Raw genomic sequence first — 26,574 nt, 5'->3', positions numbered from 1 at the left:
GCAGATATTTACTGTGCAAGGCATGAGCTGAACAAAGCCTTTGGTTTGTGGAGACAAGGGGCACCAGAGACTCAATGAGATTCAAGTCTGATTTATGTTGGGATCCTTTAGGGAATAGCAAATGCTTGGAATAAAACTACCAAAGTCACAATTTGTACTTGTGTGGTCCAGTTAAGGAGAAAATGCTTCCCTGAACAGCCATTCTATAAAGGAGTCTATTGTATATAAGTAGGAACAGGTAAAAGTGTGGCTAAATAGCAAAAGTTGCAATTTACACTGAAAAAAAAAAATCAAAATACGTAAAATGAGCAAGCAAATAAACAAACAAAATCTCTCAAAATCCGAGGGTCAATACTTCCAGCTGTGTATCTAGGGAAAACAGATTACATGAATTACATCATGAATATTAAAAAAGATTTTTTTTTCCCTTGGAATTTTTTTGATTCCAACAATCTTGGAATTTATACTAAATTACCACAATGTTAAAACATAAAGATGCAAATTATGTATTACTGTGCTCTTACCTGATTCATAGTCACTATGTATTTTAAAATATATGTTTCCTACAAAAGAAAAAAGACTACTTTTTGAAGAGTGACACTAGACAACATGAGAGAAGTACCTTGGATGACAAGGAAGAAATCCTGCAACTTCTTTTCTATGGTTAGCATTAAATCCATTGCTTATATTCTGTAAAACTATGATAAGCTATACATAGCCTTTGTTCAAGGAAGGTGGCTCTTTTGTTCTTTTTTCATAAATTTTATTTTGAACAGTAGTCTGTTGTACATACTCAAAACTAACATTAGAAAGGGACTCCTTTCACTGAAAAGGATCAATAAAATTTTTCTTAAATTTATTAAAATTAATGCTATTCATACAAAGATTTTTTTTTATGAATTTTAGCATACTTAGATTTGCTAGGGAGATAGGAAAAATGTTGCCTTTTCTACCTTCATAATATCCAGTCGCTCCTCATCACAACGTACAAACACACTAGAGGACGATGAAAGAGGCAGTGAGGTTGACAGTGTCACAGCTTCCTGGGCAAGACGGCGGGCTCTGGCAGCACTGTTTGCATCATTTGCATTTTTCACCTGAGACATGTAGTGGTAATTTACTTTAAAACCCAATTTCCCATCTTCATCTTCAGAAACCATCTCAAATGTATCTTAAAAACAAAAACAAAAACAAAAAAACAAAAAAACAAACAAAAGAAACAAAAAAAATAAAAAAAAAACACTGAAAAAAATGGAACCGGAATAGAATATAGTTGTTGTAATGACAGAAATCACAAACAAATCACTTGCCCTTCTTCCACCCAAAATGGAAAGACTGCAACATGGAAGACCAGCAAACTATAAATGTTTATTCAACACATACATATTATATGCATATCAACACTGCTGGATGGATGGAATATGCAAAGGAAGCAAAATCAATAACATTTCTAATCTACAGCGTAGACACACTAGTCAAGTAGCTAAATGACAATGCAAGATAGTAGAAAATTTATTCTTAAAAGAAGTCATTTATAATAGTTTAGAATACAAAATGACAGGAAGTATTCTCATATTTCATTTTTAAAAAACAGAATAAGTATATACTTGTACTGATTTGGAATCAGAGAATAAAAATGCTAGTCTAAAACTTACTTGTGCATAATCTTTTGAATTTCAGCTAATAAAATAAAAGATGATTATCTGGTTAATATTTCCTGACCTGGAGAAAAAAAATGTTCTAAGTACTTTGACAGAATAAATTAATGAACTAATTTTAGGCAGATTTGGAAGAACCTTAAACTATTCTTTACCTATAAGCATTAATACAATGAAAAGAAAAAATGCGGATTTGAACTTTACTACTAATTCAGATTAACTCCACTCCTTCTCTATCAATGGTTTAAAACGGGATTATCTCTATCTATGTATTTATTTTTAATTACTATTTTTTTTTTCTTTGTATAGGCAGGCACTGGGAATCAAACCTGGGTCTCCGGTCTAGCAGGCAAGTATTCTATTCTGTCTGCTGAGCCACCACGGCCCACTCAAAACAGGGATATTTAAATAAATTATAACACTGAATTAAAACCACAATCATTTGTTGGTGACAATACCATCATTAGAGGCTACGGTAACTTTTGATTCTCTGTTCTATACAATTCTAAATACAGATACACCTATGTAAAAAAAAAATTAATACTATATTATAATTAGTATGAATTCAAGTAAATGTTATCAAGAACTCACTAAATGCAAATGAGCTAAAATTTGGGCTAAGCTCTTTAGGTCAAACAACAAATAGGAAATTGTATCTGCCTTCAAGAAGCTTACACAATCTAAAAAAGGGGGAAGACTATAAACAATGTCACAGTTTTTGTGCATCTTACAGATGTGTAGGTACATTCTTAACAATTTGCCAGTGAAGCTGGCTTCATGTAGAATAGGAGTGCTACAATCTTATTCATGGTATTACTTCTTTTAAACATATCTTTCATAAGGAAAAGGAAATTTTAGTTCATTACTTATAGAAACTATCACCAATTCTGTATAAGTAGAATCTAATTTAATTAAGTATTAGTAAAGCAGTGTTGAAAGCTTCCTTCAACCCACGGCATATAAAGATGCTACTGGTGAAATGTCTTGCATCTCAATAAGACTACTATCTTTTATCAATGAAGTTGTAATATGTTATTTCATCTGCCCATCTCTGCTAGCTTTCACCGAATACAGTACAAATTTCCTTTGAATTTTACAAACAGCAATTCACCAGACAGAAAAATAGGTCCATTCTATGCCTGGAGGAAAACTCTGATACCATATTATTTAGAGGAAACAAAGCCTATTAACATAAAAAAATTATTAAAATATTCAATCAAAGATAGTGACTAGCTGCTAAAAATGCATATCCTGTGACTCAATAATTCTTCTTCTGGTAATCTGTCCTAAGAAAATAATCCTGGATGCATACAAATATTTATATGCAATAATGGCCAGTGAGATGTATATATTACTGAAAAAGTGGAAAGAGTCTAATGTCTAGTTCTTGGTTAAATAAATAAATAAAATGTAATATTTATGATGGAATATGAGGCAATCATTAAATACCAAGTTTTAGGAGAATCATGATATTGGAAAAGATTTGACATAGATAGAAAACATGATTTATAAAGAAGTACCAACTTAAAAAACAAATTTTTTTTTTCCTGAATTATTCTTAAAGTCAATGAGTAGTGAAAGTCTGTTAGGTTTAAGGTCAGCCCAACACTGAGAGTTTATGATGTAATGTGGTGTCAGACATGCCTCTGGGCTGGATGACTACCGGTCTTAGATACATGACTCCGAATTTCTTGGAGGTAATAATTTTAAATCTGAATCTCTCATACATTTAGAACCATAAACATATACACATTGGTAAAATGAGACTTTCTGGATTGAAAGGATAAAAGAATACATAAAAATGGAATTTTTAGGTAAACAGTTCTAACTACATGAAATTATGGTTTTTAAAGCCATAAATAGACATATTTGTGATAGTCAGTGGACCAAAACAATCATTAAAATACTTAATTCCAAAAAATACATACTCCTAATATATTTTAGGAAGCTTTCCCACAAAGAATCCTGGAACAAATCTGTCACTTTACTAACAGAAGCTTCATGGCTTAAAACACTTGCACAAGCTTTTTTATTTTTAATATTTTTTATTAATTAAGAAATTGTGGGTTTACAGAACAATCATGCATAAAATACAGGATTCCCATATACCACTCCACCACCAACACCTTGCATTGGTGTGGAACATTTGTTACAAATGATAAGAGCACATTTTTATAATTGTACTATTAATTAAAGTTCATGGTTTAACTTAGGGCCCTCTGTTTGTGTATTATAGTTTCATGGAACACCCATTCTTTAAATATTATTTTTTCCAGGGCTAATACTACTCCATATGACATCTTTGTAAGAAGTAATACTAGGTGCTCCATATTCTTATTGAGCACTGCCCTGACCAGGGTGCACAACTTGGCAAGCAAAGCCTGGACAGGTTGCACAAGCTTTTTGACACTCTCTTCAAAAGGTGGAAATTAATTCTCCTCTTGAATGTGGACAATATTTTTGTTACACTGGTAATTATTTGTATTATTAATATATTGTTGAACAAACTTGACTTTTTTTTATTACAATTTTCTGAATTCAAGTGCTAAACAAAAGAGCCAAAAGCAATCAATGGCTAATCAATTATCCAAAATCATGGATCCTTTGGCCTGTTAACTTCTTTCTGAACATCAGTTTATAATGCTCTCTAATTCTCCCAATTTTGAGATGATGAACAAGATCTTTTCAAAGGTCTAACTGAATATTTATTGTTTTCAAATCACTTTCATATATATAACTTCATTTTATCTTTATGGCAAACCTGGGAGATAAGTAGAGCAAAAGCTAGATTTATACTGATGTTTCAAAAGACAGTATTATAAAACTCTAATCTTTTTACTTTTATTTTATTGTCCTTTTTCCTACAGTCTAAGTCCCTTGGGAAAAGAAGTATAAACAGTAATAGTTAATAATGGTCATCAAAATTTAGAATTCAAGTGTTTATTTATAGACTAACACCTTATGAGGGGGTACTGATAAGACCTTTTCATAAGCCCTTACTTGCCCAGAGTTCTAGGGAGGGAAAGGCTTGAACTGAACTAATGTGCAACTCCATTTTCCCAAAAGGATCACATGAAGTTTAAAATAAGAGTAGCAGACCTAATTCAAAGCCCTAGATCTTAGCCTTCTTCAGGTCAGGCTGTCACGAAAAGAACTAGGGAAAGAACAACCCTTTCTGCCTGCTTCTTTGGACATTTGGCCTTTTCTTTTTGTTTTTATTTTTCCCTAGGTTTCTACAGCCACTCTATAGAGTTCATGATTTCCATACATAAATGTAAACTCAAAACTGATAAAAAAAAAAGTGACTATTTTTCACATATATAGAAAATATTCCATAAAATTAAGAAAATTTAAAAATCTTGATCTGAACATATGAAGGTTAAAATTTCAACTTACCAAACTGTAATTTCTTCATGACAGCCACGTATTTTTCTTCAAGTGATTTTAATACTGACAAAGGTTTGGGTTTCATAGCCGCCTTCTTTGAGTATTCACCTAGTTTTTTTTCTGTTATTTAATATTTCAAGATAAATAACATGAGTATATATTTCAGAATATTAAAAATAGGAACAATTCACTTCTAGAGTAATCCCCAAAATTTGCTAACCTCTTCACAATTCTTTCCTATTTGTACCATTTTGAGAAGAAAAGATTTCATTTCATTTCATACACACAACTAATAGGGCTAAAAACCTTATCAACTTTAAAATGCAAAATTAATTTTCTTCCATTCAGGCAAAAACAATAGGCAATGCAGAATTAATGATATCTTCTGTTGCTAATATATGAAAAACATCAATTTAAATTAAATTCTCATATACAGGCTTAAAGTATTTCCTATTTAAAGATGACATTTTTCACTTTTATGACCTGTGGAAGGAAAAGAGAAATTTGTGATGCTTGGTATCAGCCTACTAAATTTAATCTTAAGTAATCACACATAGTAGAGATAAATATTTTGTAATTAGAGACTATTTTATAATTAACTGAAAACCTGATAGAGAATTAAAGTTTTAAGTAAATGAACTCACTTGAAAACCATTAAAGCATAAAGTGGGAAAAGTAAGGTGATTTTCAGCAGGCAAATGGAAAAATCTCTCAGTCAAATGAAAAAATGAAAAGCAGCTACGGTACCTTGATTTGCTTGTCGCAAACTGGTGGTGGCTGCATAAACTATCTCAGCAGTCTTTTGAATGTCTGGTACCAAAAGAGTAAGTCCTTCTGGTTCTTGATCAGATGCATCTGGTTTTACTCCTGTTTTAACATTTTCCCTTTTAGATCTGAAATTTTTTTTAATATGGAAAGAAATGCAAGGAAAAATAAGATTTTAGGGCTGTAAGATAAACACTTTCTCTAAGTCAATAATAGTGGTTAAAAATAAAAGTAATAGTCTGCATTTCATTTGACATACTGATGATATATACCAGTGGCATTATACTTGTTGTTTTTGAAGCTACAGACAATATTTAGGATAATAAGCAAATGTTGACTAAGTTTTCCCTTCAAATACAAAAACAGACTAGAGATAAATGTTTTAGAAATGTCATAACATAACAAGTTCAGATGTCTGAGGTGTCCTTAAATCCATACCTTTCAAAACAAAAACTTTGAGTAATTACTATTACCACAGGCATTCCATATCCAAAAGTAAAACATCTGACCTCTGTTTTATAAGTCAAAAAACCATATACGGTTTCTTATTTTAATGCTACTTGTATTTCCTTCACAGAGTATTTTAATTTCCAAAAAAAAGAGGAATTAATTCAGAGTAAAATGAAGGTTCACTATTGTGTATATCTTAAATATAACAGGTTTCCATACACAGAACCTTCAATTAAATATTAAGTTTTAGGCATAATCTACTGGGCCATTAAAGATATTCTAGCGTTATTTCTAGGCAATGTCTAAAAATGTACCCAACCTCATATCAAATTGCAGTCATAACAGTCAAGTTCTCAGTATATAAATTGTCAAAATATTTTATTAAATTTCTTATATGAGTGAAGTAGCTGATTACATGATTCCTTGAAAATAACAACTAAATACGCCAGTATTCTCTTTTGTATTTCATCTCTCAGTACCTGTTACTCAAATAAGTAAACATTATGACATTACTGCTTATCCATTTAAAATCTGTGTCTTTAATTCATAAAAATAATTTAAAACAAATTGAAATCATACAAAGGTATCTAAAAGAGTTAAGCTAAGATATTTAAGCCATGACCTAAACTATATATATCACTTCTTCTAGTTACATGTCTATCAACAAAAGGACTTGACATTAAGTTAAGACAATATTTCACAGAGTGGGCATGGAGCTTTGGAAAACTATAAAAAGAGTAACAAGAGGTTTAGGGTCCTTAAGAAAATATGATTATGTCAACTAAGTACAAATGAACTGTTCTTTATTACAGACAACAATCTACTCAGAAGCAATTCAGTGCTTAACTATAGGCAGATAAACAATAAATTAAGAAGAACCATTCAGGTGGTAGCAAGGGTAAATGGGGTACTTATGTGCTTTTAATTTGGTTCCTACAGTTAAGAAACTACTAGTATCCACAGATATTATTTATACAGTATATACTACCTCACCTGGCAAGATGATTTAATTGAAGAGGCATAATGCGATACTGAGACTGCCTTTTCTCCTATGCCCTCTTGTTTTTACTGAAGTATAAGAAGCCACAGAAAACACATGGCCATTTTCCTTTGCCATTCGGGGAACCACATGACTAATGTTATACTGTCTAACATTTCAACCATCAGCTTCTGTGTGTGTATATGTATATGAGTACATGTGCTACATGTTTGCGTAAGAAGAGTAATCTAAATGTTTTAAGACTGAAATATCAGACATTTTTACTGCTAGTGTCAAATAAGATATTAAATCTTTTATAACTATGAAATGATGACAGCTAACAAAGATATGATTCTAGTAGAGGCACACAAACAGATTTCCAACTTCTCTATTATCAACAGCTAGAAACCACCAGTGTCAAACACTGAGTCAAGGAAATATGTAAGCTGCTTGAAAGTACTCCCTCTGAATTTACAAGGATGCTCTTTCCTCAACTGTAAATGATTCTCTCTCTAATACCAGGGCCTGAAAAATATTCATAATAGGGCCACTGAACCATGATAGGAAAACAACCACAAGTAGTTTCAGAACAACAGAAGAGTTATGGTTACAGCCACAGTAAAATACAGATGGTTCTCTAAAATCTAACATCATCAGGGTGACCAATGCACTCTCAGGTAAGATTTTACTAAAGAAACACATCTTGTCACAGAAAGGAAAGACACAGGAGTGAAGCTCATTTTCACCCCCAGAATTAAGGTATTTTTCTCCTTGAAGAAACAAGAACCTCTAGAATGGAAAGAGAACTCTATCAATGCAATTTAGGGCCTTTTTCTATTCACACCCAAACATTAAGTTACCGTTAGAAAACTACTAATTCTAAATTTGAAGTCTTATTTATGAATACCAATTTCCTAACCCCAGTTTTAAAAAGATCATTATTAGGAGAAATTCCTATTATTAAAATCATGCAAGGATCCACAGAAGTTTTAACAATTACTATTTTTTAGACCAAATGTGTGAAAGAAATGATCATATGCATCTCATTAAAGACAATGGTTGAATCATAAAGCAAACATATCTTAGACCTTTAGAGCAGGTTCTAATGAGAAATTTTTACTTGGTGCTTTTGACAAAAACATATAGAAAAATAAAGGGATCATCTCTTAAAGGTGAGAGCACTTCAAATACATGAAGAATACACTGCCTGCCTAATGATAACTGCAACTGGTCATTGTCTGACATTAAACTAAAGCCAGCAGTTTCTTTTCTAAAAAGTTGCAGTTTTCTATTAACCCATATGTAGGCCCAGTTCATGAAAAAAGGCCATACCTTGGCTCACATCCTGAAGTCTGTGTGAAAAGCTATTTGAGTTCAAGGCACCTAGCTGGAAGTAGGTCTTTGAGACTGACAATGGATCCAACATGGTAAAAGCAATCAGCGACGGCCGCTACCATGGTATCCGCTGCTTTGTGCATACGTTGAATCTGGTTGTGATCACTGCCCTGAAGAAATACGAGGAAGCAACTGAAGTTTCTACTATTGCATAGAATTATCTGCAAACATTTTCCACTATGCTGTGAATTCCACTAACCAGCTAACAAATTAAGCAAATTCTGGTTCTGTGACAGAAAATGTGAACTAGGATGTGAGCAGAATGGGCAAATCTTTCTTGTAGAAATTAACAATCCAAAAAACCCATACCTCAACATTTAATTATATCAACTGCTTCTGCTGATACTACCACCCATACGAATTTAGGTATTTGTAAGTCTACACATTCCACATCAGAATTATGTTCTGTTGTAATCCATAAACTGAAGACAGCTTAACAGACATTTTCTTGGTAGAACAATAGAAAGACCACATCAACCCCTTGTATTCCTAATTCTAAAAGCCAGAACCATCACACAGTTGAAATAAACATTTAAAAAGCTAAACCACTTTGAAAAAGTAATCTGAAGAGTACATGCTGAAATGGCCAGATTAAGAACTATTAAGAATTAATACCTTACAGGAAGATTCTAAAACTGTGAGAGAATGAAATGTCTACAATTACCTATAAACAATACATTATATCACACCCCTCAGTTCCAAAGCTCTTTGCCAGGAATTACAGTTTAAGGCAAATTAAGATTAAAGATTAAAGTAGAAAGATTTTTAAGTGAATAACTGTTTGCTTCAAATGTCTCCAGAAAGCATTAAATGATCCTTAAAAGCACTAGTAAAATGGGTAAAGACCTCTATTGGATGAATGCTTTATGTGATTACTTTAAAGCTTAGTTTTTAACTCTATGAGCCCTTTTCATTTAATTCAACCACTTCTAAATTGAAGTTAACACTTTTAGTTTTTAATATGATTTAAATGAAGGTTGAAAAAAATTCCTCTCGTGAAGCAACAAAACTGAGCAGTATGAGAGAAAGAAACACTCAAACATAGGTACAAGAAGCCATTTAAAAATACCATAATTTCTAGATTAGAAAAATATAATAATTTTAAAACCAGATTAAATGCTACACAGGAAGTCATTTAAAATACCATGATTTCTAGATTAGAAAAAATATAATAATTTTAAAACCAGATTAAACACTACAGGACACAATACATGTACTGGGTGCTACGGTGGAATGGAGCTGCCATAAATATATGTTTCCCCAACTGATCAAGGGAAAACCCAACTAAGGCAATCAAAGAGGAGATGTTAAAATAAATGTTGGCATTTCTACCTCTATCACCAAGTAAAATGTCGGAACACCGCCCCCCGCCCTCAAGAAACTAAGAAATAAAAGGATACAACAAAAGTTTCTTGGCTAAGAAATCAAGTCTTTTTCACTTTTGGAGTTCTGGGAGGTAGAGCTAAAAGAGGATAAACTAGGAAGTGCTTTTCTAAGAGAAAACAAAAGTAGGGAGGCTAGAACTGAAATTCTTTCTTAACTGATTGAAGACCTAGAGGAGTAGGTGTAAGGGGGCTAAAGTAAGAGAATTTGATGGAAAATATGCCTTTAAGCAGTAGGTCAACTAATAGCTCAAATTAAAAGGAAGTGGGGGTATTTCTACAAGAGAATTAAACTATTATAAAATAAGATAAACTTCGTCCCGCCAGGAAGAATTCTTTTGGTAGAAGCTTCACGAGAGTTAGGAACATGGGTTCACTGATGAATGCTTTATTGCTGTGAAGGCGAGTTCGACGTCCAGTGCACTGAACACTGAAGACAGTCATTTGTGTTATGTACTGATTAGCAATTAAGACTTACTGATTGGCAACAAGCACTGTTTTCAAATTTTTGGTGAAATTGCCAAATGTCAAATACATTAAATATGAATATTTACATAGTGGAGTCTGAAGCAAAAGTCTGCACTGAAGATCAGAAACAAAATAACTGTCTTTGTCCTTGGTCTGAGGAAGTTAATAACTACTATGTTTATTCAAAAGTGAAACTAAATTACTACAGCTATACTTTGACTATTTTGAGATAGTACAGGCTGGCATGCTACCAACTCCTTTATTAGTGGGGGTAACTAGATATGCTTCCAGTTCTTTCTATTTTTCTTTTTTTTTTTTTTTATACATGGGCAGGCACCAGAAATCGAACCCAGGTCCTCTCCAGGCAAGCGTTCTTGCCTGCTGAGCCACCGTGGCCCGCCCTTTCTATTTTTCTTAATAGCTGTAAAAGAAAATGTTGATCAAAAATTGCTCATAACTGGTGAATGCCCTACTTATTCGTTAAATGTCATATAAACTCTAATTTTAAACATTTCTTGACAAAGGAGTTAAAAAAACTTTAGAAATAAAAAGTATACTAAGTTATTAAAATTCAGAAGATGGGAAAATAATAGTGTATGTGTGTTGTGTGTGTGAAAGAGAGAGACTGACTCAGAAAAATTTTTTACCACTACTACATTGTCCAAACTTAAGCAAGTAAACGTCAAATCAACTTAAAAAGACAGCAGAGGAAAAACATCAAATAGGTTTTTAAAACTGACTTACTCATTTAGGTGATAATTATATGAAGTTGCTACATGTTCGTGTACTAGACAGACCACAAAACACAGTGAAGCTTAGTCTGTTTTAAAATATGGTGCCTTTAAATATCCTATCATAATGCTAACTTAAAAATTCTTCAGACTAATGAAGTTTGTTTTCCCAATTAAAAGACATTTTTACTTCATTGTCAACATTCAAAAAAGTTTTATACATTCTAAAGAAACAAGTCAACATTCAATCCCCATCTCCCCCATTTTTAGTTATTCTTGATGCTGTGAAACCCAATTGTCTTCTGGAAGTAAGTATGAAGTAGTGAATAAGTACTCAACTGGGACACTAGGAGATCTGAGTACTTATCATAGCTCTGCCTTTAAGTATCAGAGAACCTAGAATAAGTCACAAACTCTATGAGCCTTGTGTTCCTCATTTATTAAAAAAAAAAGAAGATCTGAATTGGATGCACTCTTAGAAGAATCCCATATACCTCTAAAAATCTTTGTATAAAAAGAATAGGTTACTGTGATGATTCATTTCATGTGTCTTCTTGGATAAATTATGGTCAAGCAAGTACTGGCCAGACTGTTACTGTGAGGTTATTTCCTGAATTTAAATCATTAGTCAGTTGAATACATCTATAGCTGATTATATCTATAATCAACAAAGGAGACAGCATTTAGCAATGAGAGAAAACTTCTCATCCAATCAGATGGGGGCCTTAAAGATAAAACTGATGATTTCAGCAGTCAGAAAGAAGAATTTCTATCTCTACTCCAAACAGCGAGCTTCTCCTGGGGGAATCTGTTACCTTCACTGAGTTTCCAACTTATAGCCTGCTCTGCAGAATTTCAACAGGCCAATCTCCATAGTTCTGTGAGCAATTTCTATAATAAGTTTCTTAATATTTGCATATGTATATCATATTGATTCTGTTTCTCTGGAGCACCCAAAAACAATTATTGAATGTGAGGTGCCCATCAGGTGTGAGGTAAGGTAAGGGTAAAACCTAAATTATCAAAGACCTATTTTGATAGAAGGTAGCAATGGGCCCCTTACTTTATTTTTTCTTTACACTGCTTTATCATTGGTTCATTTCAGATCCCTGTTAGAGTGAAAGACACTGCCATTAGTGAAGGAACAAAAGTCTATGGGTCCTAGAGAAAATTCAAATAGAGTTGAGAGGCTACCCTGGAAGGCTGCTCTTACGCAAGCTTCACGTAGACCTTGCTACCTATATCTGCCAAACCCCAACCAGGACCATTCCAGCCAATCCTAAAGAACACCTAGGGCAATATATATATATAAGATTCCACAGGGTTCCATGCACTACAGTAACTTTCCAGAAACTTACAACCTCCAGATGGGTCCCTGGTCCAGATAAGTCCTCAAAATTAGAGGGCCCAGCTTCTCCAGAACATCAGATAGTTGCACCTCTCTATCCATATTAGTGACAGATCCCTCCAATATGAAAAATTTAGAATGGCCATAGCCCAAACATCCCTAAAGAGAGGGATGGAAAGATCGAAGATGATGGTGAAGTTATACAATGAAGATAGGACTTAACAAATGAATATGAATGCTGGATCACTAAATTGATAGTTCTTTTAGTCTCCAGTATCTAACAGCAGCTAGAAGTAAAAACTTAAAATGTGGAATTATAACCTATGTCAGACTCTGAAATATGATCTATAACTAATTGTGGTGCAGTGCTTTGAAACTTATTGCTTTTTTGTATATATATTATTTTTCACAAAAAAGGAAAAAAATTCGATTGTGATGATAAAAAAATATTTAAGCCTTCTAGCCTCCTGTATTTTGTAGCAGCTAGAAGGAAAAAAAATCTGAGAGGATGGTATGGTAGCCCATGACAAACTCTGGAATCTGTCCTGTAACTACCTGTTGAAGAGTGCTTTGAAAACTACTGCTTTTTTTTTCTTTGCTTTGTATATATGTTATACTATACAATAAAAAAGTTAAAAAAAAAAAAGTCTATGGGTCCTAAAGTTTTAAGTCAAAGGAAACTGCTCTGTTTTGTTTCCCTTTTAACAGTAATACCTCAAAAGAGGAACGGCTTCATTAGACAAAGTCAACCTGTATAATAATGGCTTTGACTTTTATCTAAAATTCTCGTAATTGTCATTTCCCTTGGAGTAGAGATTTTCATGGAGTGGATTGCATTATTGTCCATGGGAGAGACAAGTAGTGTTTTTTTTTTTTACACAGGCAGGCACCAGGAATCGAACCCGGGTCCTCTGGCATCGCAGGCAAGCATTCCTGCCTGCTGAGCCACCGTGGCCTGCCCACAAGTAGTGTTTTTGTGTAAGTTCATAACTCCTAGGATTAAAAAATCTATTTTGGCTTATTTTTAGAGAAATACCAGGGCAATTTTGATCTTTCTGATTACTAATTTTTTTTTGAGTGCATGGTCTGGGAATCAAACCTGGTCTCCTGCATGCAAGGCAAGCATTCTACCACTAAACCACCCGTGCAACCCCATTTCTGTATACTTTAGAAGCTGGAACTGAAGGCTTCTCTGTTCATTGTTTATTGTCTGAAATGTTTGATGGTTGTTAGAATGAAGTCTTGCTGAGTACCATGTAAGGAACAGCTTGCTTTTCACAAACACTGAAATTATAAAATGTATAAATTTTCTCTTTATTTTTTCCCAAAAAGCGGGGTAATAAAGTATTATCTCTGAAAGAGGCTTACTTTACACCCACTACTATCCATGGTTGGGTGCCAGGGAATGGGGCGAGACACCTAAAAGTGAACAGTTTAAAATATACCATTGTTGTTTTTTTCAGTGTTGCAGATCTGCCTTGTCTGATATGGGGGTAGCAAATGGAATAAGGATAGAAGGGATAATTTGGAGCCCACAGAAAGAGTTTGGAATTGACTTTGGTATGTTGAGTAGATTAGAAATGTTCCAAGATTGATTGGATGGGTCTGCAACAAAGTTGTTCCGCTCCAAAATAAGTTCATTTTGTGCTGACTAGCTTGCATCTATACCCCACACTTGCCTTATCCTTTGTCTCCATAAACTTCATTTGGAGTGGGTTAGTTATCGTATCGTAGCCACCACAAAAGCAGACTGCATTTTTTAAAAACCTCTCTCTGAGATACAGGGAAAACCTCCTACTTCCTGCAAAGAAATTTACTTCGTTCTAATAATCTAAAACATGTTCTTCTTTCGCTTTCTTCAAAGCTACCATTTGCCTGCACTTTGCTTTAATAAACTATTTTAACAGTTTGCAATTTTTAAAAATACTTTTCATAGCTTTATTTTTCCTTTTAGGGTAGGGGTGACAGCATAGTAAAGAACTGGTATAAGCGAACTCACATTATAGTAAGCCTTCTTCCCTTTTCCTTTCTGTTCCTAATGCTGTTTACATCATTGTTTTTCTAAGGAGCTCATCTTCAAAATCTGTAGTTCATATGCTGAGTCTACTTCTGTTTCCTTTTAAATAACTCTTCACACTGCATGTCCTCCATCTTGAATTGGCAGTTCTAAATTCTAATAGTGTACTTGAGATACAATTATTCAATATTTCTGAGAAATATGCTTCCCTCTAGATCTTGATTGCCCAGGGTTATTTTGCCTAATTGAGATGACTTAATAAGTTTCAGGGAGTTTAAATAAACACTGGCTGTGATTATTAGGAGTAACATTGTTAAGGTATGGAAAAGTATCCACAAGGATCATTTACACCTACTTTGTACCTGTTTGGAACAAAAAAATGTAAGCAGTATACTATCAACTAAGGTTATTACAGTCTGATTGCTTGAAATACCAGTTTTTCTTCCTTCTATTTTTTTTCCTACTTTCTACTATAGTACTCAAGAAAACTGAAGAATGTAATGGATCAATTTAAATATTTTATTTTCTAAAAGCCTTTTCTGCCTACCATAATTTGCAGGACCCTTCTCTAACAGGAGAGACAGGGAGTTACTGAATGTAGGTTGAAAAGGTTATGTAAATATATATATATAATAAAAGGGATACACTGCTTTTCAAATTCTTGTCTTCTCTTAATCTAAGTAAGACATATCCAAAATAAATATGTAAACAAGTAAAATAAAGGTTGTCTTCATGGAAGCAAAAAAAAAAAAGAAGTATCTGAATTATGTGTCAATCAACCTGTCTTTCTTCATAAATGCTATTTTTCATAATGAACATAAGAGACATCAAGAAACCGGGGAGCTAATCTCAGCTTTATTATCTAATAATCACATGATTAATAAGGTTTTAATGTTTAGCTCTTATGAACAGTTTCATTCTCTGTAAAGCAAGGAAAATAAATGTTTTCCTGCCTATTTCATGGAGCAGGATGAAAAATAATAAACCTGAGAGTGCTTTTTAAAGCATTAAATGGCAAATGAAACGTTCAGGAAAATCTATGGAAATTCATAAGTAAGGACACCATCTATGGTATTTGAAACCAAGACTGCTCCCTCCCTCCCCACTCCCACCTCAGAGGCAGAGATTCCACAGATTGCTGCAGTCATAAAAAAAAAGAGGGGGCGGGCCATGGTGGTTCAGTAGGCAGAGTTCTCAGCTGCCATGCCGGAGACCCAGGTTCGATTCCCAGCGCCTGCCCATGCAAAAAAAGAATAGAGGGCTTCCTCTCCCTTGAGCTCTCAAAGGGCTTCCTAACTGGGAAGAGAAGGACTTTGGCATCTCTCACGCTGCCTGTTGCTGAGGCTAAGAACTCGGGGTCAGTGCAGCTGAGAGGTGGGTGTTCCCTTCTTCAGCTCCACCCTCTTCCACAGAGCACTCAGCTCTTAGAGTAGGGGTGTAACTCAGAGAAAAGCTTGCTACTGTCACTCCCACTCCCACAGCAACCCAACAGCAGCAGCTCAGGCACAGAGGTTTTTTTGGCCTGGGGATAGAAACAGGGTGTAAAAGAGATAATTTCAAATCTCTACCTTAAGGACCAGACTTTTACTACAGAATGTGGAGAAGTTTCAATCCAGGCGCACTCCCCAAAACTGTAAATTTTTGTGGTGAAGGAAACTGAGAGACTAGACAGAAAAATCTTGGAATAAGAGATCTGGGAGGAGCCCCCCTGGGGACAGAACAAATCGACTCAGAACCTAGATCATCAGAGGAGCCACAGTTTATATGCAGAGAAATCTGGGTTTGGCAAACTGCTGACTTCCCAGAATTATTTATGCTATAGCACTTATTTCGAAGAAAGTCTTGGGAATAAATCTATAGTTGCCAATACTGACACACACACAAGCAGAATAATGCAGTTAGTAAGTGACTAAAAGCTTAAATTATGTGATTATTATTATTTTTTTTAGGTCAAACATTTGGAATGTGAAATGCATTTCTACCTAGGAACTACCCCTTCTATTAAGTCTATCACATGAGAGCTGATGAATGCCAAATTCTCAGTCCACAGAAATAGCAGTATGGAGAGAGGACACGCATATACAGCTCTACCTGCTGAGATGGAAAGGATGAAACTCTCTTCCAATGGCAGTTTTGTTTTGTTCTACTTCCTACCCCCAACATTCAGTGTAATTCCTACACTGGCAAAACAACCTTTCTGATGCAAATTGGATCAGATTACTGCTTAAACCTTCTCAATGGTTCATCACTACTTCTAAGAGTAATTAAGTTTCTAATACACTCAGTCTTTTAGCACCTGCTCACTAAATCTCCCACCACTACCATTACCTGCATTGTACTCCCACCAGCACTCTCACCTGCACTAGACTTCTTTAGATTTCCTGAATATATAATACTTTCTTTCACTGCTCATATTGTTTCCACAGTCTGGTAAACTTATCCACTGTCCTTCTTTTGACTAATTCCTACTTATTATTTAGATCTCCAAATACGGACTGGTTCTTCCTTTATTGTTTTGCACTTCTAATATGTTATATACCATTATTAAGACTGCCTGGTTATTGTTTCCCCAAATTTGTCTGTTAACCACTTAGGAAATGGGTCTAATTCTCCTGTTACGATCCCGTGAAAATGTAATAAAACCTATTAAATGAATGAATCAATAATGTTCTTGAGACCTCATTAGATCCCACCTATCTGAATACAGCTATGAATTTTTAGTACATAAATTAGTATAAAAACAGGGTTATGATCTACTGCTTTTTTTTGTATGGTATATGGCAGGTCACTATGCTCTGCTTTTTGAGCTTCTTAATGATGTCATTACATCTCCTTTAATAGAAGGTTTTAGGCTATGGGGCATAGGGACAGTCAGCTGATCTCTATGGTCTCCTTCATTCTTTGAATTATGTAATCAAAATTAAGTGGGTTCCTCTGGGGAGCTTCATGAAACAAGAGGCCTGGAGAGGAAAACAGAAGATGTCACTATGTTTGCCATGTGTCCTTCCAGCTGAGAGAGAAACCCTGAACCTCACTGGCTTTCTTAAACCAAGGTATTTTTCCCTGGATGCCTTAGATCAGACATTTCTATAGGCTTGTCTTAACTGGAATATTTCCACAGCCTAAAAACTGTTAACTTGCAACTTATTAAATGCCTCTTTTAAAAAGTAAAAAAAAAATTAAATGGGTTTAGGCACTGGATTTAAATAGGTTAATCCCAACTAGGTTATTCCCACCAGTAACAGAAAACTTTCTCTTTGTAGTAAGGTCAAATATTTTCTTTAATTTCACTCATTCCCCCACCGAAGATAAAATACAGTAAATACATCAAACTTATCTCTAGATGATGATTATAGTTGCATATAATGATTTTCATTGCAATTAGTTTGATGTACTTAGTATATGAAGTAATGAAAATCATTATATGCAACTATAATCATCATCTAGAGATTTGTAGAGTACATAGTGGATCTATTCTTTCTTTACCTAAAATGACCAAAGAGTTAAATACAATAAAATTTCATTCAAAGGAAAAAAAATTGCATGCCTTTGTTTATGCTTGGAAAAACACAAAACTAAACATGAAAAAATATGCCAAAAGAGAAATAAGTTAACAAGAATAAAACTATAATTATATATAATATAGGCATATGAATATAATTAGTAAACTAGTATCTGTTTCTGTCTTACCTAATTTCATAAAATCTATATTAAAGGGTCACTTTAGTCACCTTATGATTAGTAAGAGAGCAGAGACAAAAGAATTATAAAAATTTTCTGGGCTATGGAACATTTGTCTATCGTTAATTTCACCCTTTTTGCTAAAATTAAACATTTCTGAAGGTATAAGTTCAACTGGAGATTGGATTATTTTATCAACCACATTGAGTTCCATTATAATGAAAATATAGAAAGAAATACATCTTAAGCTTTGACAGGCTAGAAAAAAAATCAATTTTACCCTTTTTCTCCATTAAGTATAAAGTGAATTCTTAGTGTGCCAAAGTCTGAAAGGAAAGTAGGTATAACAATATGTTTTCACTGCTTTCTTTTTCTAAGAAAAAGTTTAACAGAGACCAGGAAGGATCTTAGAAGCATCATATCCAACCTCCAATACTAAACATGCTGGTAGTGTTTCTTCATAAGTAAAACAGGGTTACTGAAAAGAGGTACTGCAAAGGATAACTGTAATGATAAAATTTAAAAGCATAAATGAAATAGCTCTGTGAAAAGTGAGTACTATTTTAATATGCATGTTCTGTTGTTGCATAATTTAGAAATGTGAAGCATGATTTTGTTTTCTGGTTAAAATAAGGAAAGAAAAAAAATAAGGAAAGAATTTGTAAAGTCAATCAAATAAAAAGTTCCAGCTATATGGAACTCAGAAACCCTTTAACTGAAATTAAATTTTCATACAGAATTATTAATACATTTTGTACAGAAGTCAAATTCCATTAAAAAAATTATACTGCATGCTATGTGAACAAGAAATACATTAATTTAAGAAAAGCAAATAGACCAAAACAGCACTCCAAGTGTTCAAACTTATATAAACTCCATTCAATCCAATGCCTTAGAAGACTATAACTCCATTTTTGCAAGTTTCAACGAAAATTATAGTATAAGGAAATATATAAGATGAAGAAAATTACTCTTATTTTACTGATTTTGTTTTCACCTCGATAACAAAACTAACCACACTATAATATAACAACTTTTCAAATCATTACACAATTTTTCATCTAAGAAATAAAATGACCCTGGGGAAAAACTCAAAGTTTTACACATTTTCAAGTTTTAGTTTTACACTTGTACACTGCATGTGAAAGCACAGAAATACAAAGAACAGATACAAGCAGAAAGATTCCCCCCTCTAGACATGAGGGTAAGTTCAAAGCTCTGTGCATAATACATTAATTGATCTGTCAAGAACTACCTGCTAACTGTTCAGAAGTAGGGGACACAGATGACCAGGGCAGAGAATGCGACTATTATGACAATGCATTATTTTTATATACTTTTGCTGACTTCCTAGGTTACCTGTTAAAAAGATTTTAGGGAGCCACCAGGGAGGACAGAACCAGACTTAACATTATTTTCTTCTCTACCACAAAAAAAATCAAACTATCAAAGAAAACATATCTTCGTATTTTCCTTCCCTTGTAATAGAAAAGTATGAACCTATAGCTTTTTTTGATTTCTACCCACTGACTCCTCTTTTAATCTCTAATTTATTGTTCTCAATAGCTGGAGTTGGGCCATTAGTTTTAAAGTGATAATGAAAGTACAATAAACCCATAAAGCCAGGATTATTTAAGAAATCAATGTCTCTGTAAAATGTAAAGACCGACAAAAGCTACTCCTCTAGTGACCAGTTCTCTGCCATTATTTGACCTACATAGTTTCTTAATTTTTAGATTCTTAAAATATTTGTGACAACAGGCAGAGCAATAACTGACTCAAATACCACTGACAAAACAATAAACTTCCATTGGCAGTATTAGTCAATACCTTAAAAATCAGATTTAGGTCTGCTAATTTCATCTTTAATGAAACTGAACAGATTCTGCTAAGAGAAAGGAAAAAGTTTTCTAGGTTACTTAAAAGGAGTTTTGATAACAGAACTTGTCACCTGAATCCAGTGAGGTTATAAACCTAATAAAACAAAAATTAATTTAAAACTATTATATTCTGTGAAGATATCCAATTTCATTGTTATTCCAAACAAAAACAAACAAAAAACCCCCAAATCTCCTGACTACTAAAAAAGATTATAGAATGGAATATGATAGTATGTTTCAAAATGAAACAGGTATAATCCCAAACCCCCCAAATCCCCACTTTTATGAATCTACCCTAAATCTTTTCTATCAGTCCCAAAAGACGAATATATGAGGTTACTATAAACGGGAAATAACCTAAATGCCTACTAGTAGATGGTTATGTAAAACAGAGCATCTATATACAATGTCAGAGAGATATACTTACTGACACTGAAAGATGTCTTTGACATCAATTATTGACTAAACTAGCATCTATCTGTATAATAGGTACAATGCGACAACATTTAAAATACTCTGCTTAAGGAGATGTCTGATGATCCATGTGAAAAAAGGTTTCTGGGTTTAGGATTTTGATGGGCAGGTTTTTCTTGGTAGAATTATACATTGTTTGTGAGAATATGTGCTTAACTAGTTCATATCACTTTTTAAAAAACCCACAGAGCTATTTTAAAAACATTCTTAGAAAAAACAAAAAACAAAAATACAACATTGTTAGACCAGGTCAAGAGAAATGAATATAATACAGTACCTTAAACGGTTGGTGTAGGTATCCACACAGGTCTTCATCTTTGCTAATAATGTACCAACAGAAGTTTGAGATTCTGACTGCTCTTCTTCTTCTTCACCACTCTCAGGAGAAAGAGGCAACAACAGCGGCACCATGGACGTACAAGAAGCAATGGCCCGGAGCAACTCCAACAGAGCCCGATAGAGTGGCACATGTCTTGCCATGTCCAGAACTGTAAGGGGAAGGAAGGGGGAGCAAGCAATGAACACACGTGCAATATAAAAGTCCACAGCAGTGTAGCTTCTACCTAGATCTTAAGATTTTTGGTTGGTTGATAAATGGACTAATGTAGATGTTTATGAAACACCAATGTACAAGGTACAATAATAGGCACTTGTGGGTAACAGAAAATGAGTAAGATGGAGAGCTGTAGGGAGAATGAGAAATGCAATTAAATATCTAGTTATACTGCACACAAAACTGATTAAATAGCCTGGATAATACACTGTGACTGTAAGTGCATAGTATGAAGTGGAAAGGTATTTTCTTAAATTAAATTGAATTGATTAAAATCGTTTGTTACATTAAACATAATTTTATGATCACAGTTTATCAAAAGTCTATTTTAATACATCAAATTTCTTGTTGTCAACATAATTTTTTTTGCTAACAATAGTACTTTAAAGTCAAATGAGATTTTTATCAAAATAACACATACCTAAGAAAATGGATTTCCTACCCTAACATACGTTGCTTGCTTCTAAGTTTCATATAAGAGAGAACAACTTATTTTCACACCAGCTATTGATAGCTATTCCATAAATATTTACTCAATACCTTTTGTTGTATAGGCTGGGAAAACAGCAGTAAAGAAAACAATAATCGCTCCCCCCACCCCAAGTAGCTTACATTCTAAGTAGAAGAGAAGAACAAATTAGTAGATTTTGCTTCAACTGCCATTAAGTGCTCTCTAAAAGCACTAGAGGAAAGTAACACAGGGAAGAAGGATTAGGGAGCACCAGCCGATGACAGAAGCTGCGTCACTGCCCACACAACCATAAGGGGGTTAAGAATACGTGGGAATGAACTCTAGAAATCTTGGACTTTCTGTGGTAATGATACAGGACTTAAAAAAAAATTAGTTCTGATAGTCTGATGACAGATATTGAACGTATCTGCAGAGGAATGAAGGAATTGGCCCTCTTTTCACACTTTCCAATGGTGAGGCAGAAGCCAAGGGTGGGAAAGTATAACTGCCCATCTTTCTTCACTTATTGAATTCTAACTCTTTATCTTTACAAAATACAAAATTTCCACACATATCTGGGTATATTTGGCCTCTCTTTTGACTCATTATCTAATGTTACAATATACAAACTGCTATAATTTTATAATGTAGCATAGTATAGTACAGTATTCAAGAAATTTTAAATTAAATAAACAAGATAACTCATCAATAGGCACAAACAAAGCATTATTGTGAGGTATGGGGAACCTAGACTCACACCCAGGAAGAACTATAAATTAGTATAATCAGATTAATATTATTTATTAAAATTTAAAATTCCCATAATCTATGACTCGGCAACCCCTATAAACAAAGAAGTTCAACGCAATACTCTATTCAACAGTGAAAGGTGGAAACCACCTAAGAGTAATAAATTAAAGGGCCAAATAACTTTCATTTATGAGACTCGCTTCCGATACAAGTTTAAATATATACAAATAGAAAAGAGTATGAGATACTGGTGCTTGCTTAGTATTATTTGAACTATATTTATTATTTTTTCATTTAACTCCATAATCTCTGATGGATATAAAAATGGTCTGGGATTTTGATATTTACAAAATACATACTGTGTTTCAGATTTAGGGGCAAAGGAGCAGCTATGTAGGCCTGATCTTTTGAAAGGAAATCCTCTGCAGGGCTGATGCTTACTGGCATCTGTATACTTGGACTTTCTTTTTTTGTCTCAATGTTTACAATTTATTACAGTTAGAAAAATACTTAACTCAATGTAACCATAACATTAATAAGAAATAGAAGTTAATGACTGATGGTTTATCACATAGCTTTGGTAGACTTTCATTTGATTCTGGATTGAATTATTTATTTATTACATGGTAAGATAATAAAGAAGACAAATACATAAACCATCTTTGACCCGGTGAGCTTCCTCATTATTTGGCTCACTTATTTGAGGAAAAAAAAAATTACCAAAAGGTAATTCTCAGTATCTTCAGTGAAACTGCTGCAAATGGGCAAATATGTGCTATCTCTTGGCTCTAGTTGAGGAAATGAGAGCCTAGTAGTGCCATATTTTTTGATTTTTCAAAATAGACATTTAGAGTTTGAGGTGGAATTTTCCTATCTGAAAATGTTGGCAACTAAGTCAAGTGTGGGCCATGTAAACATGGTCATGAACTCTGTCAATTTTCAGTCTGAGGATTTCCATATGAAATAATCCATTTATTTTTCTTGTATTTGAATAAAGAAACCATTATGTATACTTGGACTTTTAAACATTAAATATTAAATCTAAGAGGACTGTGAAAGGTTAAGCAAATATATTCCTACAGCACCCACAAAAACAAAAACATACAAATAACAGAAAGGAAGTAAAAAAGTGATTAGACATATTAAAATGAAATACCGACTATCTAAATCCTTCTAAAGAAAGTAGGAAAGGATCAGAGGATAAATATAAAGCAAATAATAAAAGGTATATTGATTTGCTAATGCTGTCAGAATTCAATATACCAGAAATGGATTGGCTTTTTCAAAGGAGATTTAGTAAATTACAAATTCACAGTCTTTTTAAGGCCATGAAAATATCCAAATTAAGGCATTCAGAGAGAGAAGAAAGGCAGATGATGTCCAGGGTTTCTCTGCTACACGGGAAGGAACATGGTGACATCTGCAGTCTTTTTCTCTGGCTTCTGGTTTCAAACGGCTTGCTCAGCTCCTGTTTTCAGTGGCTTGTTTGTACTCTAAGCATCTGTGGTTCCTCACTTAGCTTCTCTGGGGCAGCCTCTGCATTTCATCTCTTAGCTTAACATCTCCAAACGTCTGTGTCTTGGTTTCATCTCTCTGTTCTCTGTGTTGGTTCTGAGCTCTATGTTTTCTGCCTTTTATTCTCTTCATCCAGTAAAAGGATTAAGACCCACTTTACATGGGTGGGGATACATCTCCATCTAATCAAAAGGTCTTACCCACAAATGAATGGGTTACATGTCCATGGAAACAATCTAACAACTGGTCTGTCCCCACATGACTGGATTAGAAAACACAATGTTTTCGGGGTACGTAACAGTTTCAAACCAGCACAAATGGTAGGCCTGAATATAGCCATATCAATAATGACATTAAATATAAATTGTTCAAATACATCAATTCTCATACTGGATTAAAAAAACTAAGACCTGAGAAGGGGCCAAGATGGTGGTTTAGTGAGGTGTAGGATTTAGTTCATCCTCCAGAGCAGCTACTAAATTGCCAGGAACAGGACAGAACAACTTCTGGGGCCACGTCAGTGACTGGACATACAGTGTACCCCAGTCTGGCCCAGCTGGACAGGCTGTGAGCCCACCAGAACCGTGAGTTCCCCAAGCCGTGGTGGCCAGTGCCCCTCCCCCACAGGCTGCTTCCCAGAGAGGAAAGGAAAGAGACTTTACCAGCAGCGGGCTAAGTGCAACTAAGCTGCAATTGTGGAATTTATTAACAAATTCTGACTACTAAAAATAGGCCCCAAGCTCAGCTGAACCTCGAGTAAAAGCTGAGATTGTTGGTTTCTGTCCCGGCGCACAGGGGGCAGGGCTGACGGAAAAAAGAAAAAAGGAAAAAAAAAACAGGTTTTTCGGATCAGAGAGCACATAATATTTGAAAGGGTCTGGGGCCTGAAGAAAAGGAGGGGGCACATAGGACCTGGAGATACACAAAGCAACATACCAACTTACGCTCTTGATTGGCAAATCCAAGGAATGGGAATCTTCTCTGAAAAGGATTTTTATTTTTCTTCTTTGTGGCTGTGTTTCTATGGCTTGGCTACTCTTTGGATAGATACAGTTGCAAGGCTTCTTGGGCTCCAACTACCCAGCCATAGGCAGAATTAAGCTTGTTTGAGTGTTTGTCTGGAGCCGGTGCCTTCCCCTGGAGAAGGGTGGGGCCGAGTTCAGACCTCAGGGTCTGGAAAAGTGAAGCGATTAAAGCCAGCCTACAACCTCTCCCCTGTCTCTACCACACTCCCAGCAGGGACAGTCTGCTGAAGTTAAAGGTACCGCATCACCTTATGCTGGTGGGACCTGCAGGCAGACAAGCGTCACATAACTGGGCAGGATAGGAAAAATGCAGAGTCCAGAGACTTCATAGGAAAGCTTTTCAATCTGCTGGGTCTCACCCTCAGGTAAAACTGACACAGGTCAAACATTCCTCCTGAGAGAAGGCCAGTTTGGTTTGGGAAAATCTGGCTGGGGTCTATAATACCTAAGTTGACCCTCCTAAGTCGGGGAGGGGGGACACCATTCAGGCAGAGCAAGAAACAAGAAATCAAGAACTGATACATTGATACCCATGCCAGACTCTGAAATCTCTTCTAGAACTAATTATTGCAATGTACTTTGACATTTATTGCTTTTAGTATATATGTTATTTTTCACCAAAAAGAAAAAAAAAAGAGAAGGAGGAGTATAACAGAGAAGATAGGACTTAATAAATGAGTATGACTGCTAGATCATTATACTGATACTTCTTTTTGGTCTCCAGTGTCTCGGAGCAGCTATAAGAAAAAATGAAAATCGTGGAACTGTAACACATACCAAACTTCAAAATCTGTTCTATAACTACTTGTTAAAATGTACTTGGAAATTTATTGCTTATTTTTGTATATACGTTACATTTCACAATTTAAAAAAATGTTAAAAAAATTGAGTAGATTGAAATACTAGTGGTCAATGAAAGGGGAAGTATGAGATTTTTTTCTTTCTTTTTCTGGAGTGATGCAAATGTTCTAAAAATGATCATGGTGATGAATACACAACTATGTGATGATACTGTAAGCCAGTGATGGTATACATGTACGGACTGTGTGTGTGTGAAGATTTTGCAATAAAAATATTTTTTTTTAAAAAAGAAACAATTTTAAAAAATAAAGAAAACAAGAACTGAAAAATTCTGATCTGTTAAACAAAACCTAAGCTAGAGGTCTAGAATAAGATGGACTGAATGTAAAAGAGTCGATAGACAACAAACTCATCCAGGAAGAAAATCCTAGGTAAAAACAGTGAAAACAATCTCCAGAACAAACTAATTAAGGTAAATGCCTAAACACCAGCAGAAAATAACGACTCACACTAGGAAAATTGAAGATATGGCCCAGTCAAAGAAAAAACCAACAATTCAAATAAGACACAGGAGTTGAAACAATCAATTCAGAATGCTTGAACACACAAGGAAAACCTCACCAAAAATCAAATGAATGATTTGAGGGAGGTTATAAAGAAGGCAAGGAATGAACAAAAAGAAGTTTGAAGTCTGAAAAAACAAATCACAGAACTTATGGGAATGAAAGGCACAGTAGAAGAGGTGAAAAAAACAATGGAAAACTACGTCAGACTTCAAGAGGCAGAAGACAGGATTAGTGAACTGGAGGAAGGGACATCTGAAATCTGACAAGCAAAAGAAAATATAGGGAAAAGAATGGAAAA

The 26,574-nt window shown here is 34.4% G+C and overlaps 1 protein-coding gene across 12 annotated transcripts in view; it reads right to left on the bottom strand.

Moving 5' to 3' along the window:
* BIRC6 (baculoviral IAP repeat containing 6) overlaps positions 1–26,574 on the bottom strand; it is a 311,805-nt gene that overhangs the window by 22,230 nt on the left and 263,001 nt on the right. For 11 of the 12 annotated variants that reach the window (XM_077135017.1, XM_077135019.1, XM_077135024.1 and 8 more), the window contains 4 exons: positions 20,893–21,103; positions 5,793–5,938; positions 5,055–5,165; positions 954–1,171 (listed from right to left, as the gene is read on the bottom strand). In XM_077135017.1, the coding sequence (XP_076991132.1) occupies positions 954–1,171; positions 5,055–5,165; positions 5,793–5,938; positions 20,893–21,103 (686 nt within the window). Of the gene's footprint in view, positions 1–953; positions 1,172–5,054; positions 5,166–5,792; positions 5,939–8,571; positions 8,745–20,892; positions 21,104–26,574 lie in introns of those variants that run through there. The other variant, XR_013164578.1, reaches the window with a different exon arrangement.

This window comes from Tamandua tetradactyla, chromosome 17, assembly GCF_023851605.1.
Source record: "Tamandua tetradactyla isolate mTamTet1 chromosome 17, mTamTet1.pri, whole genome shotgun sequence".
In the NCBI taxonomy this organism is placed as follows: Eukaryota; Metazoa; Chordata; class Mammalia; order Pilosa; family Myrmecophagidae; genus Tamandua; species Tamandua tetradactyla.
Note: the sequence above shows the minus strand (reverse complement) of the source record. Positions and strands in the feature narration are given on the sequence as shown.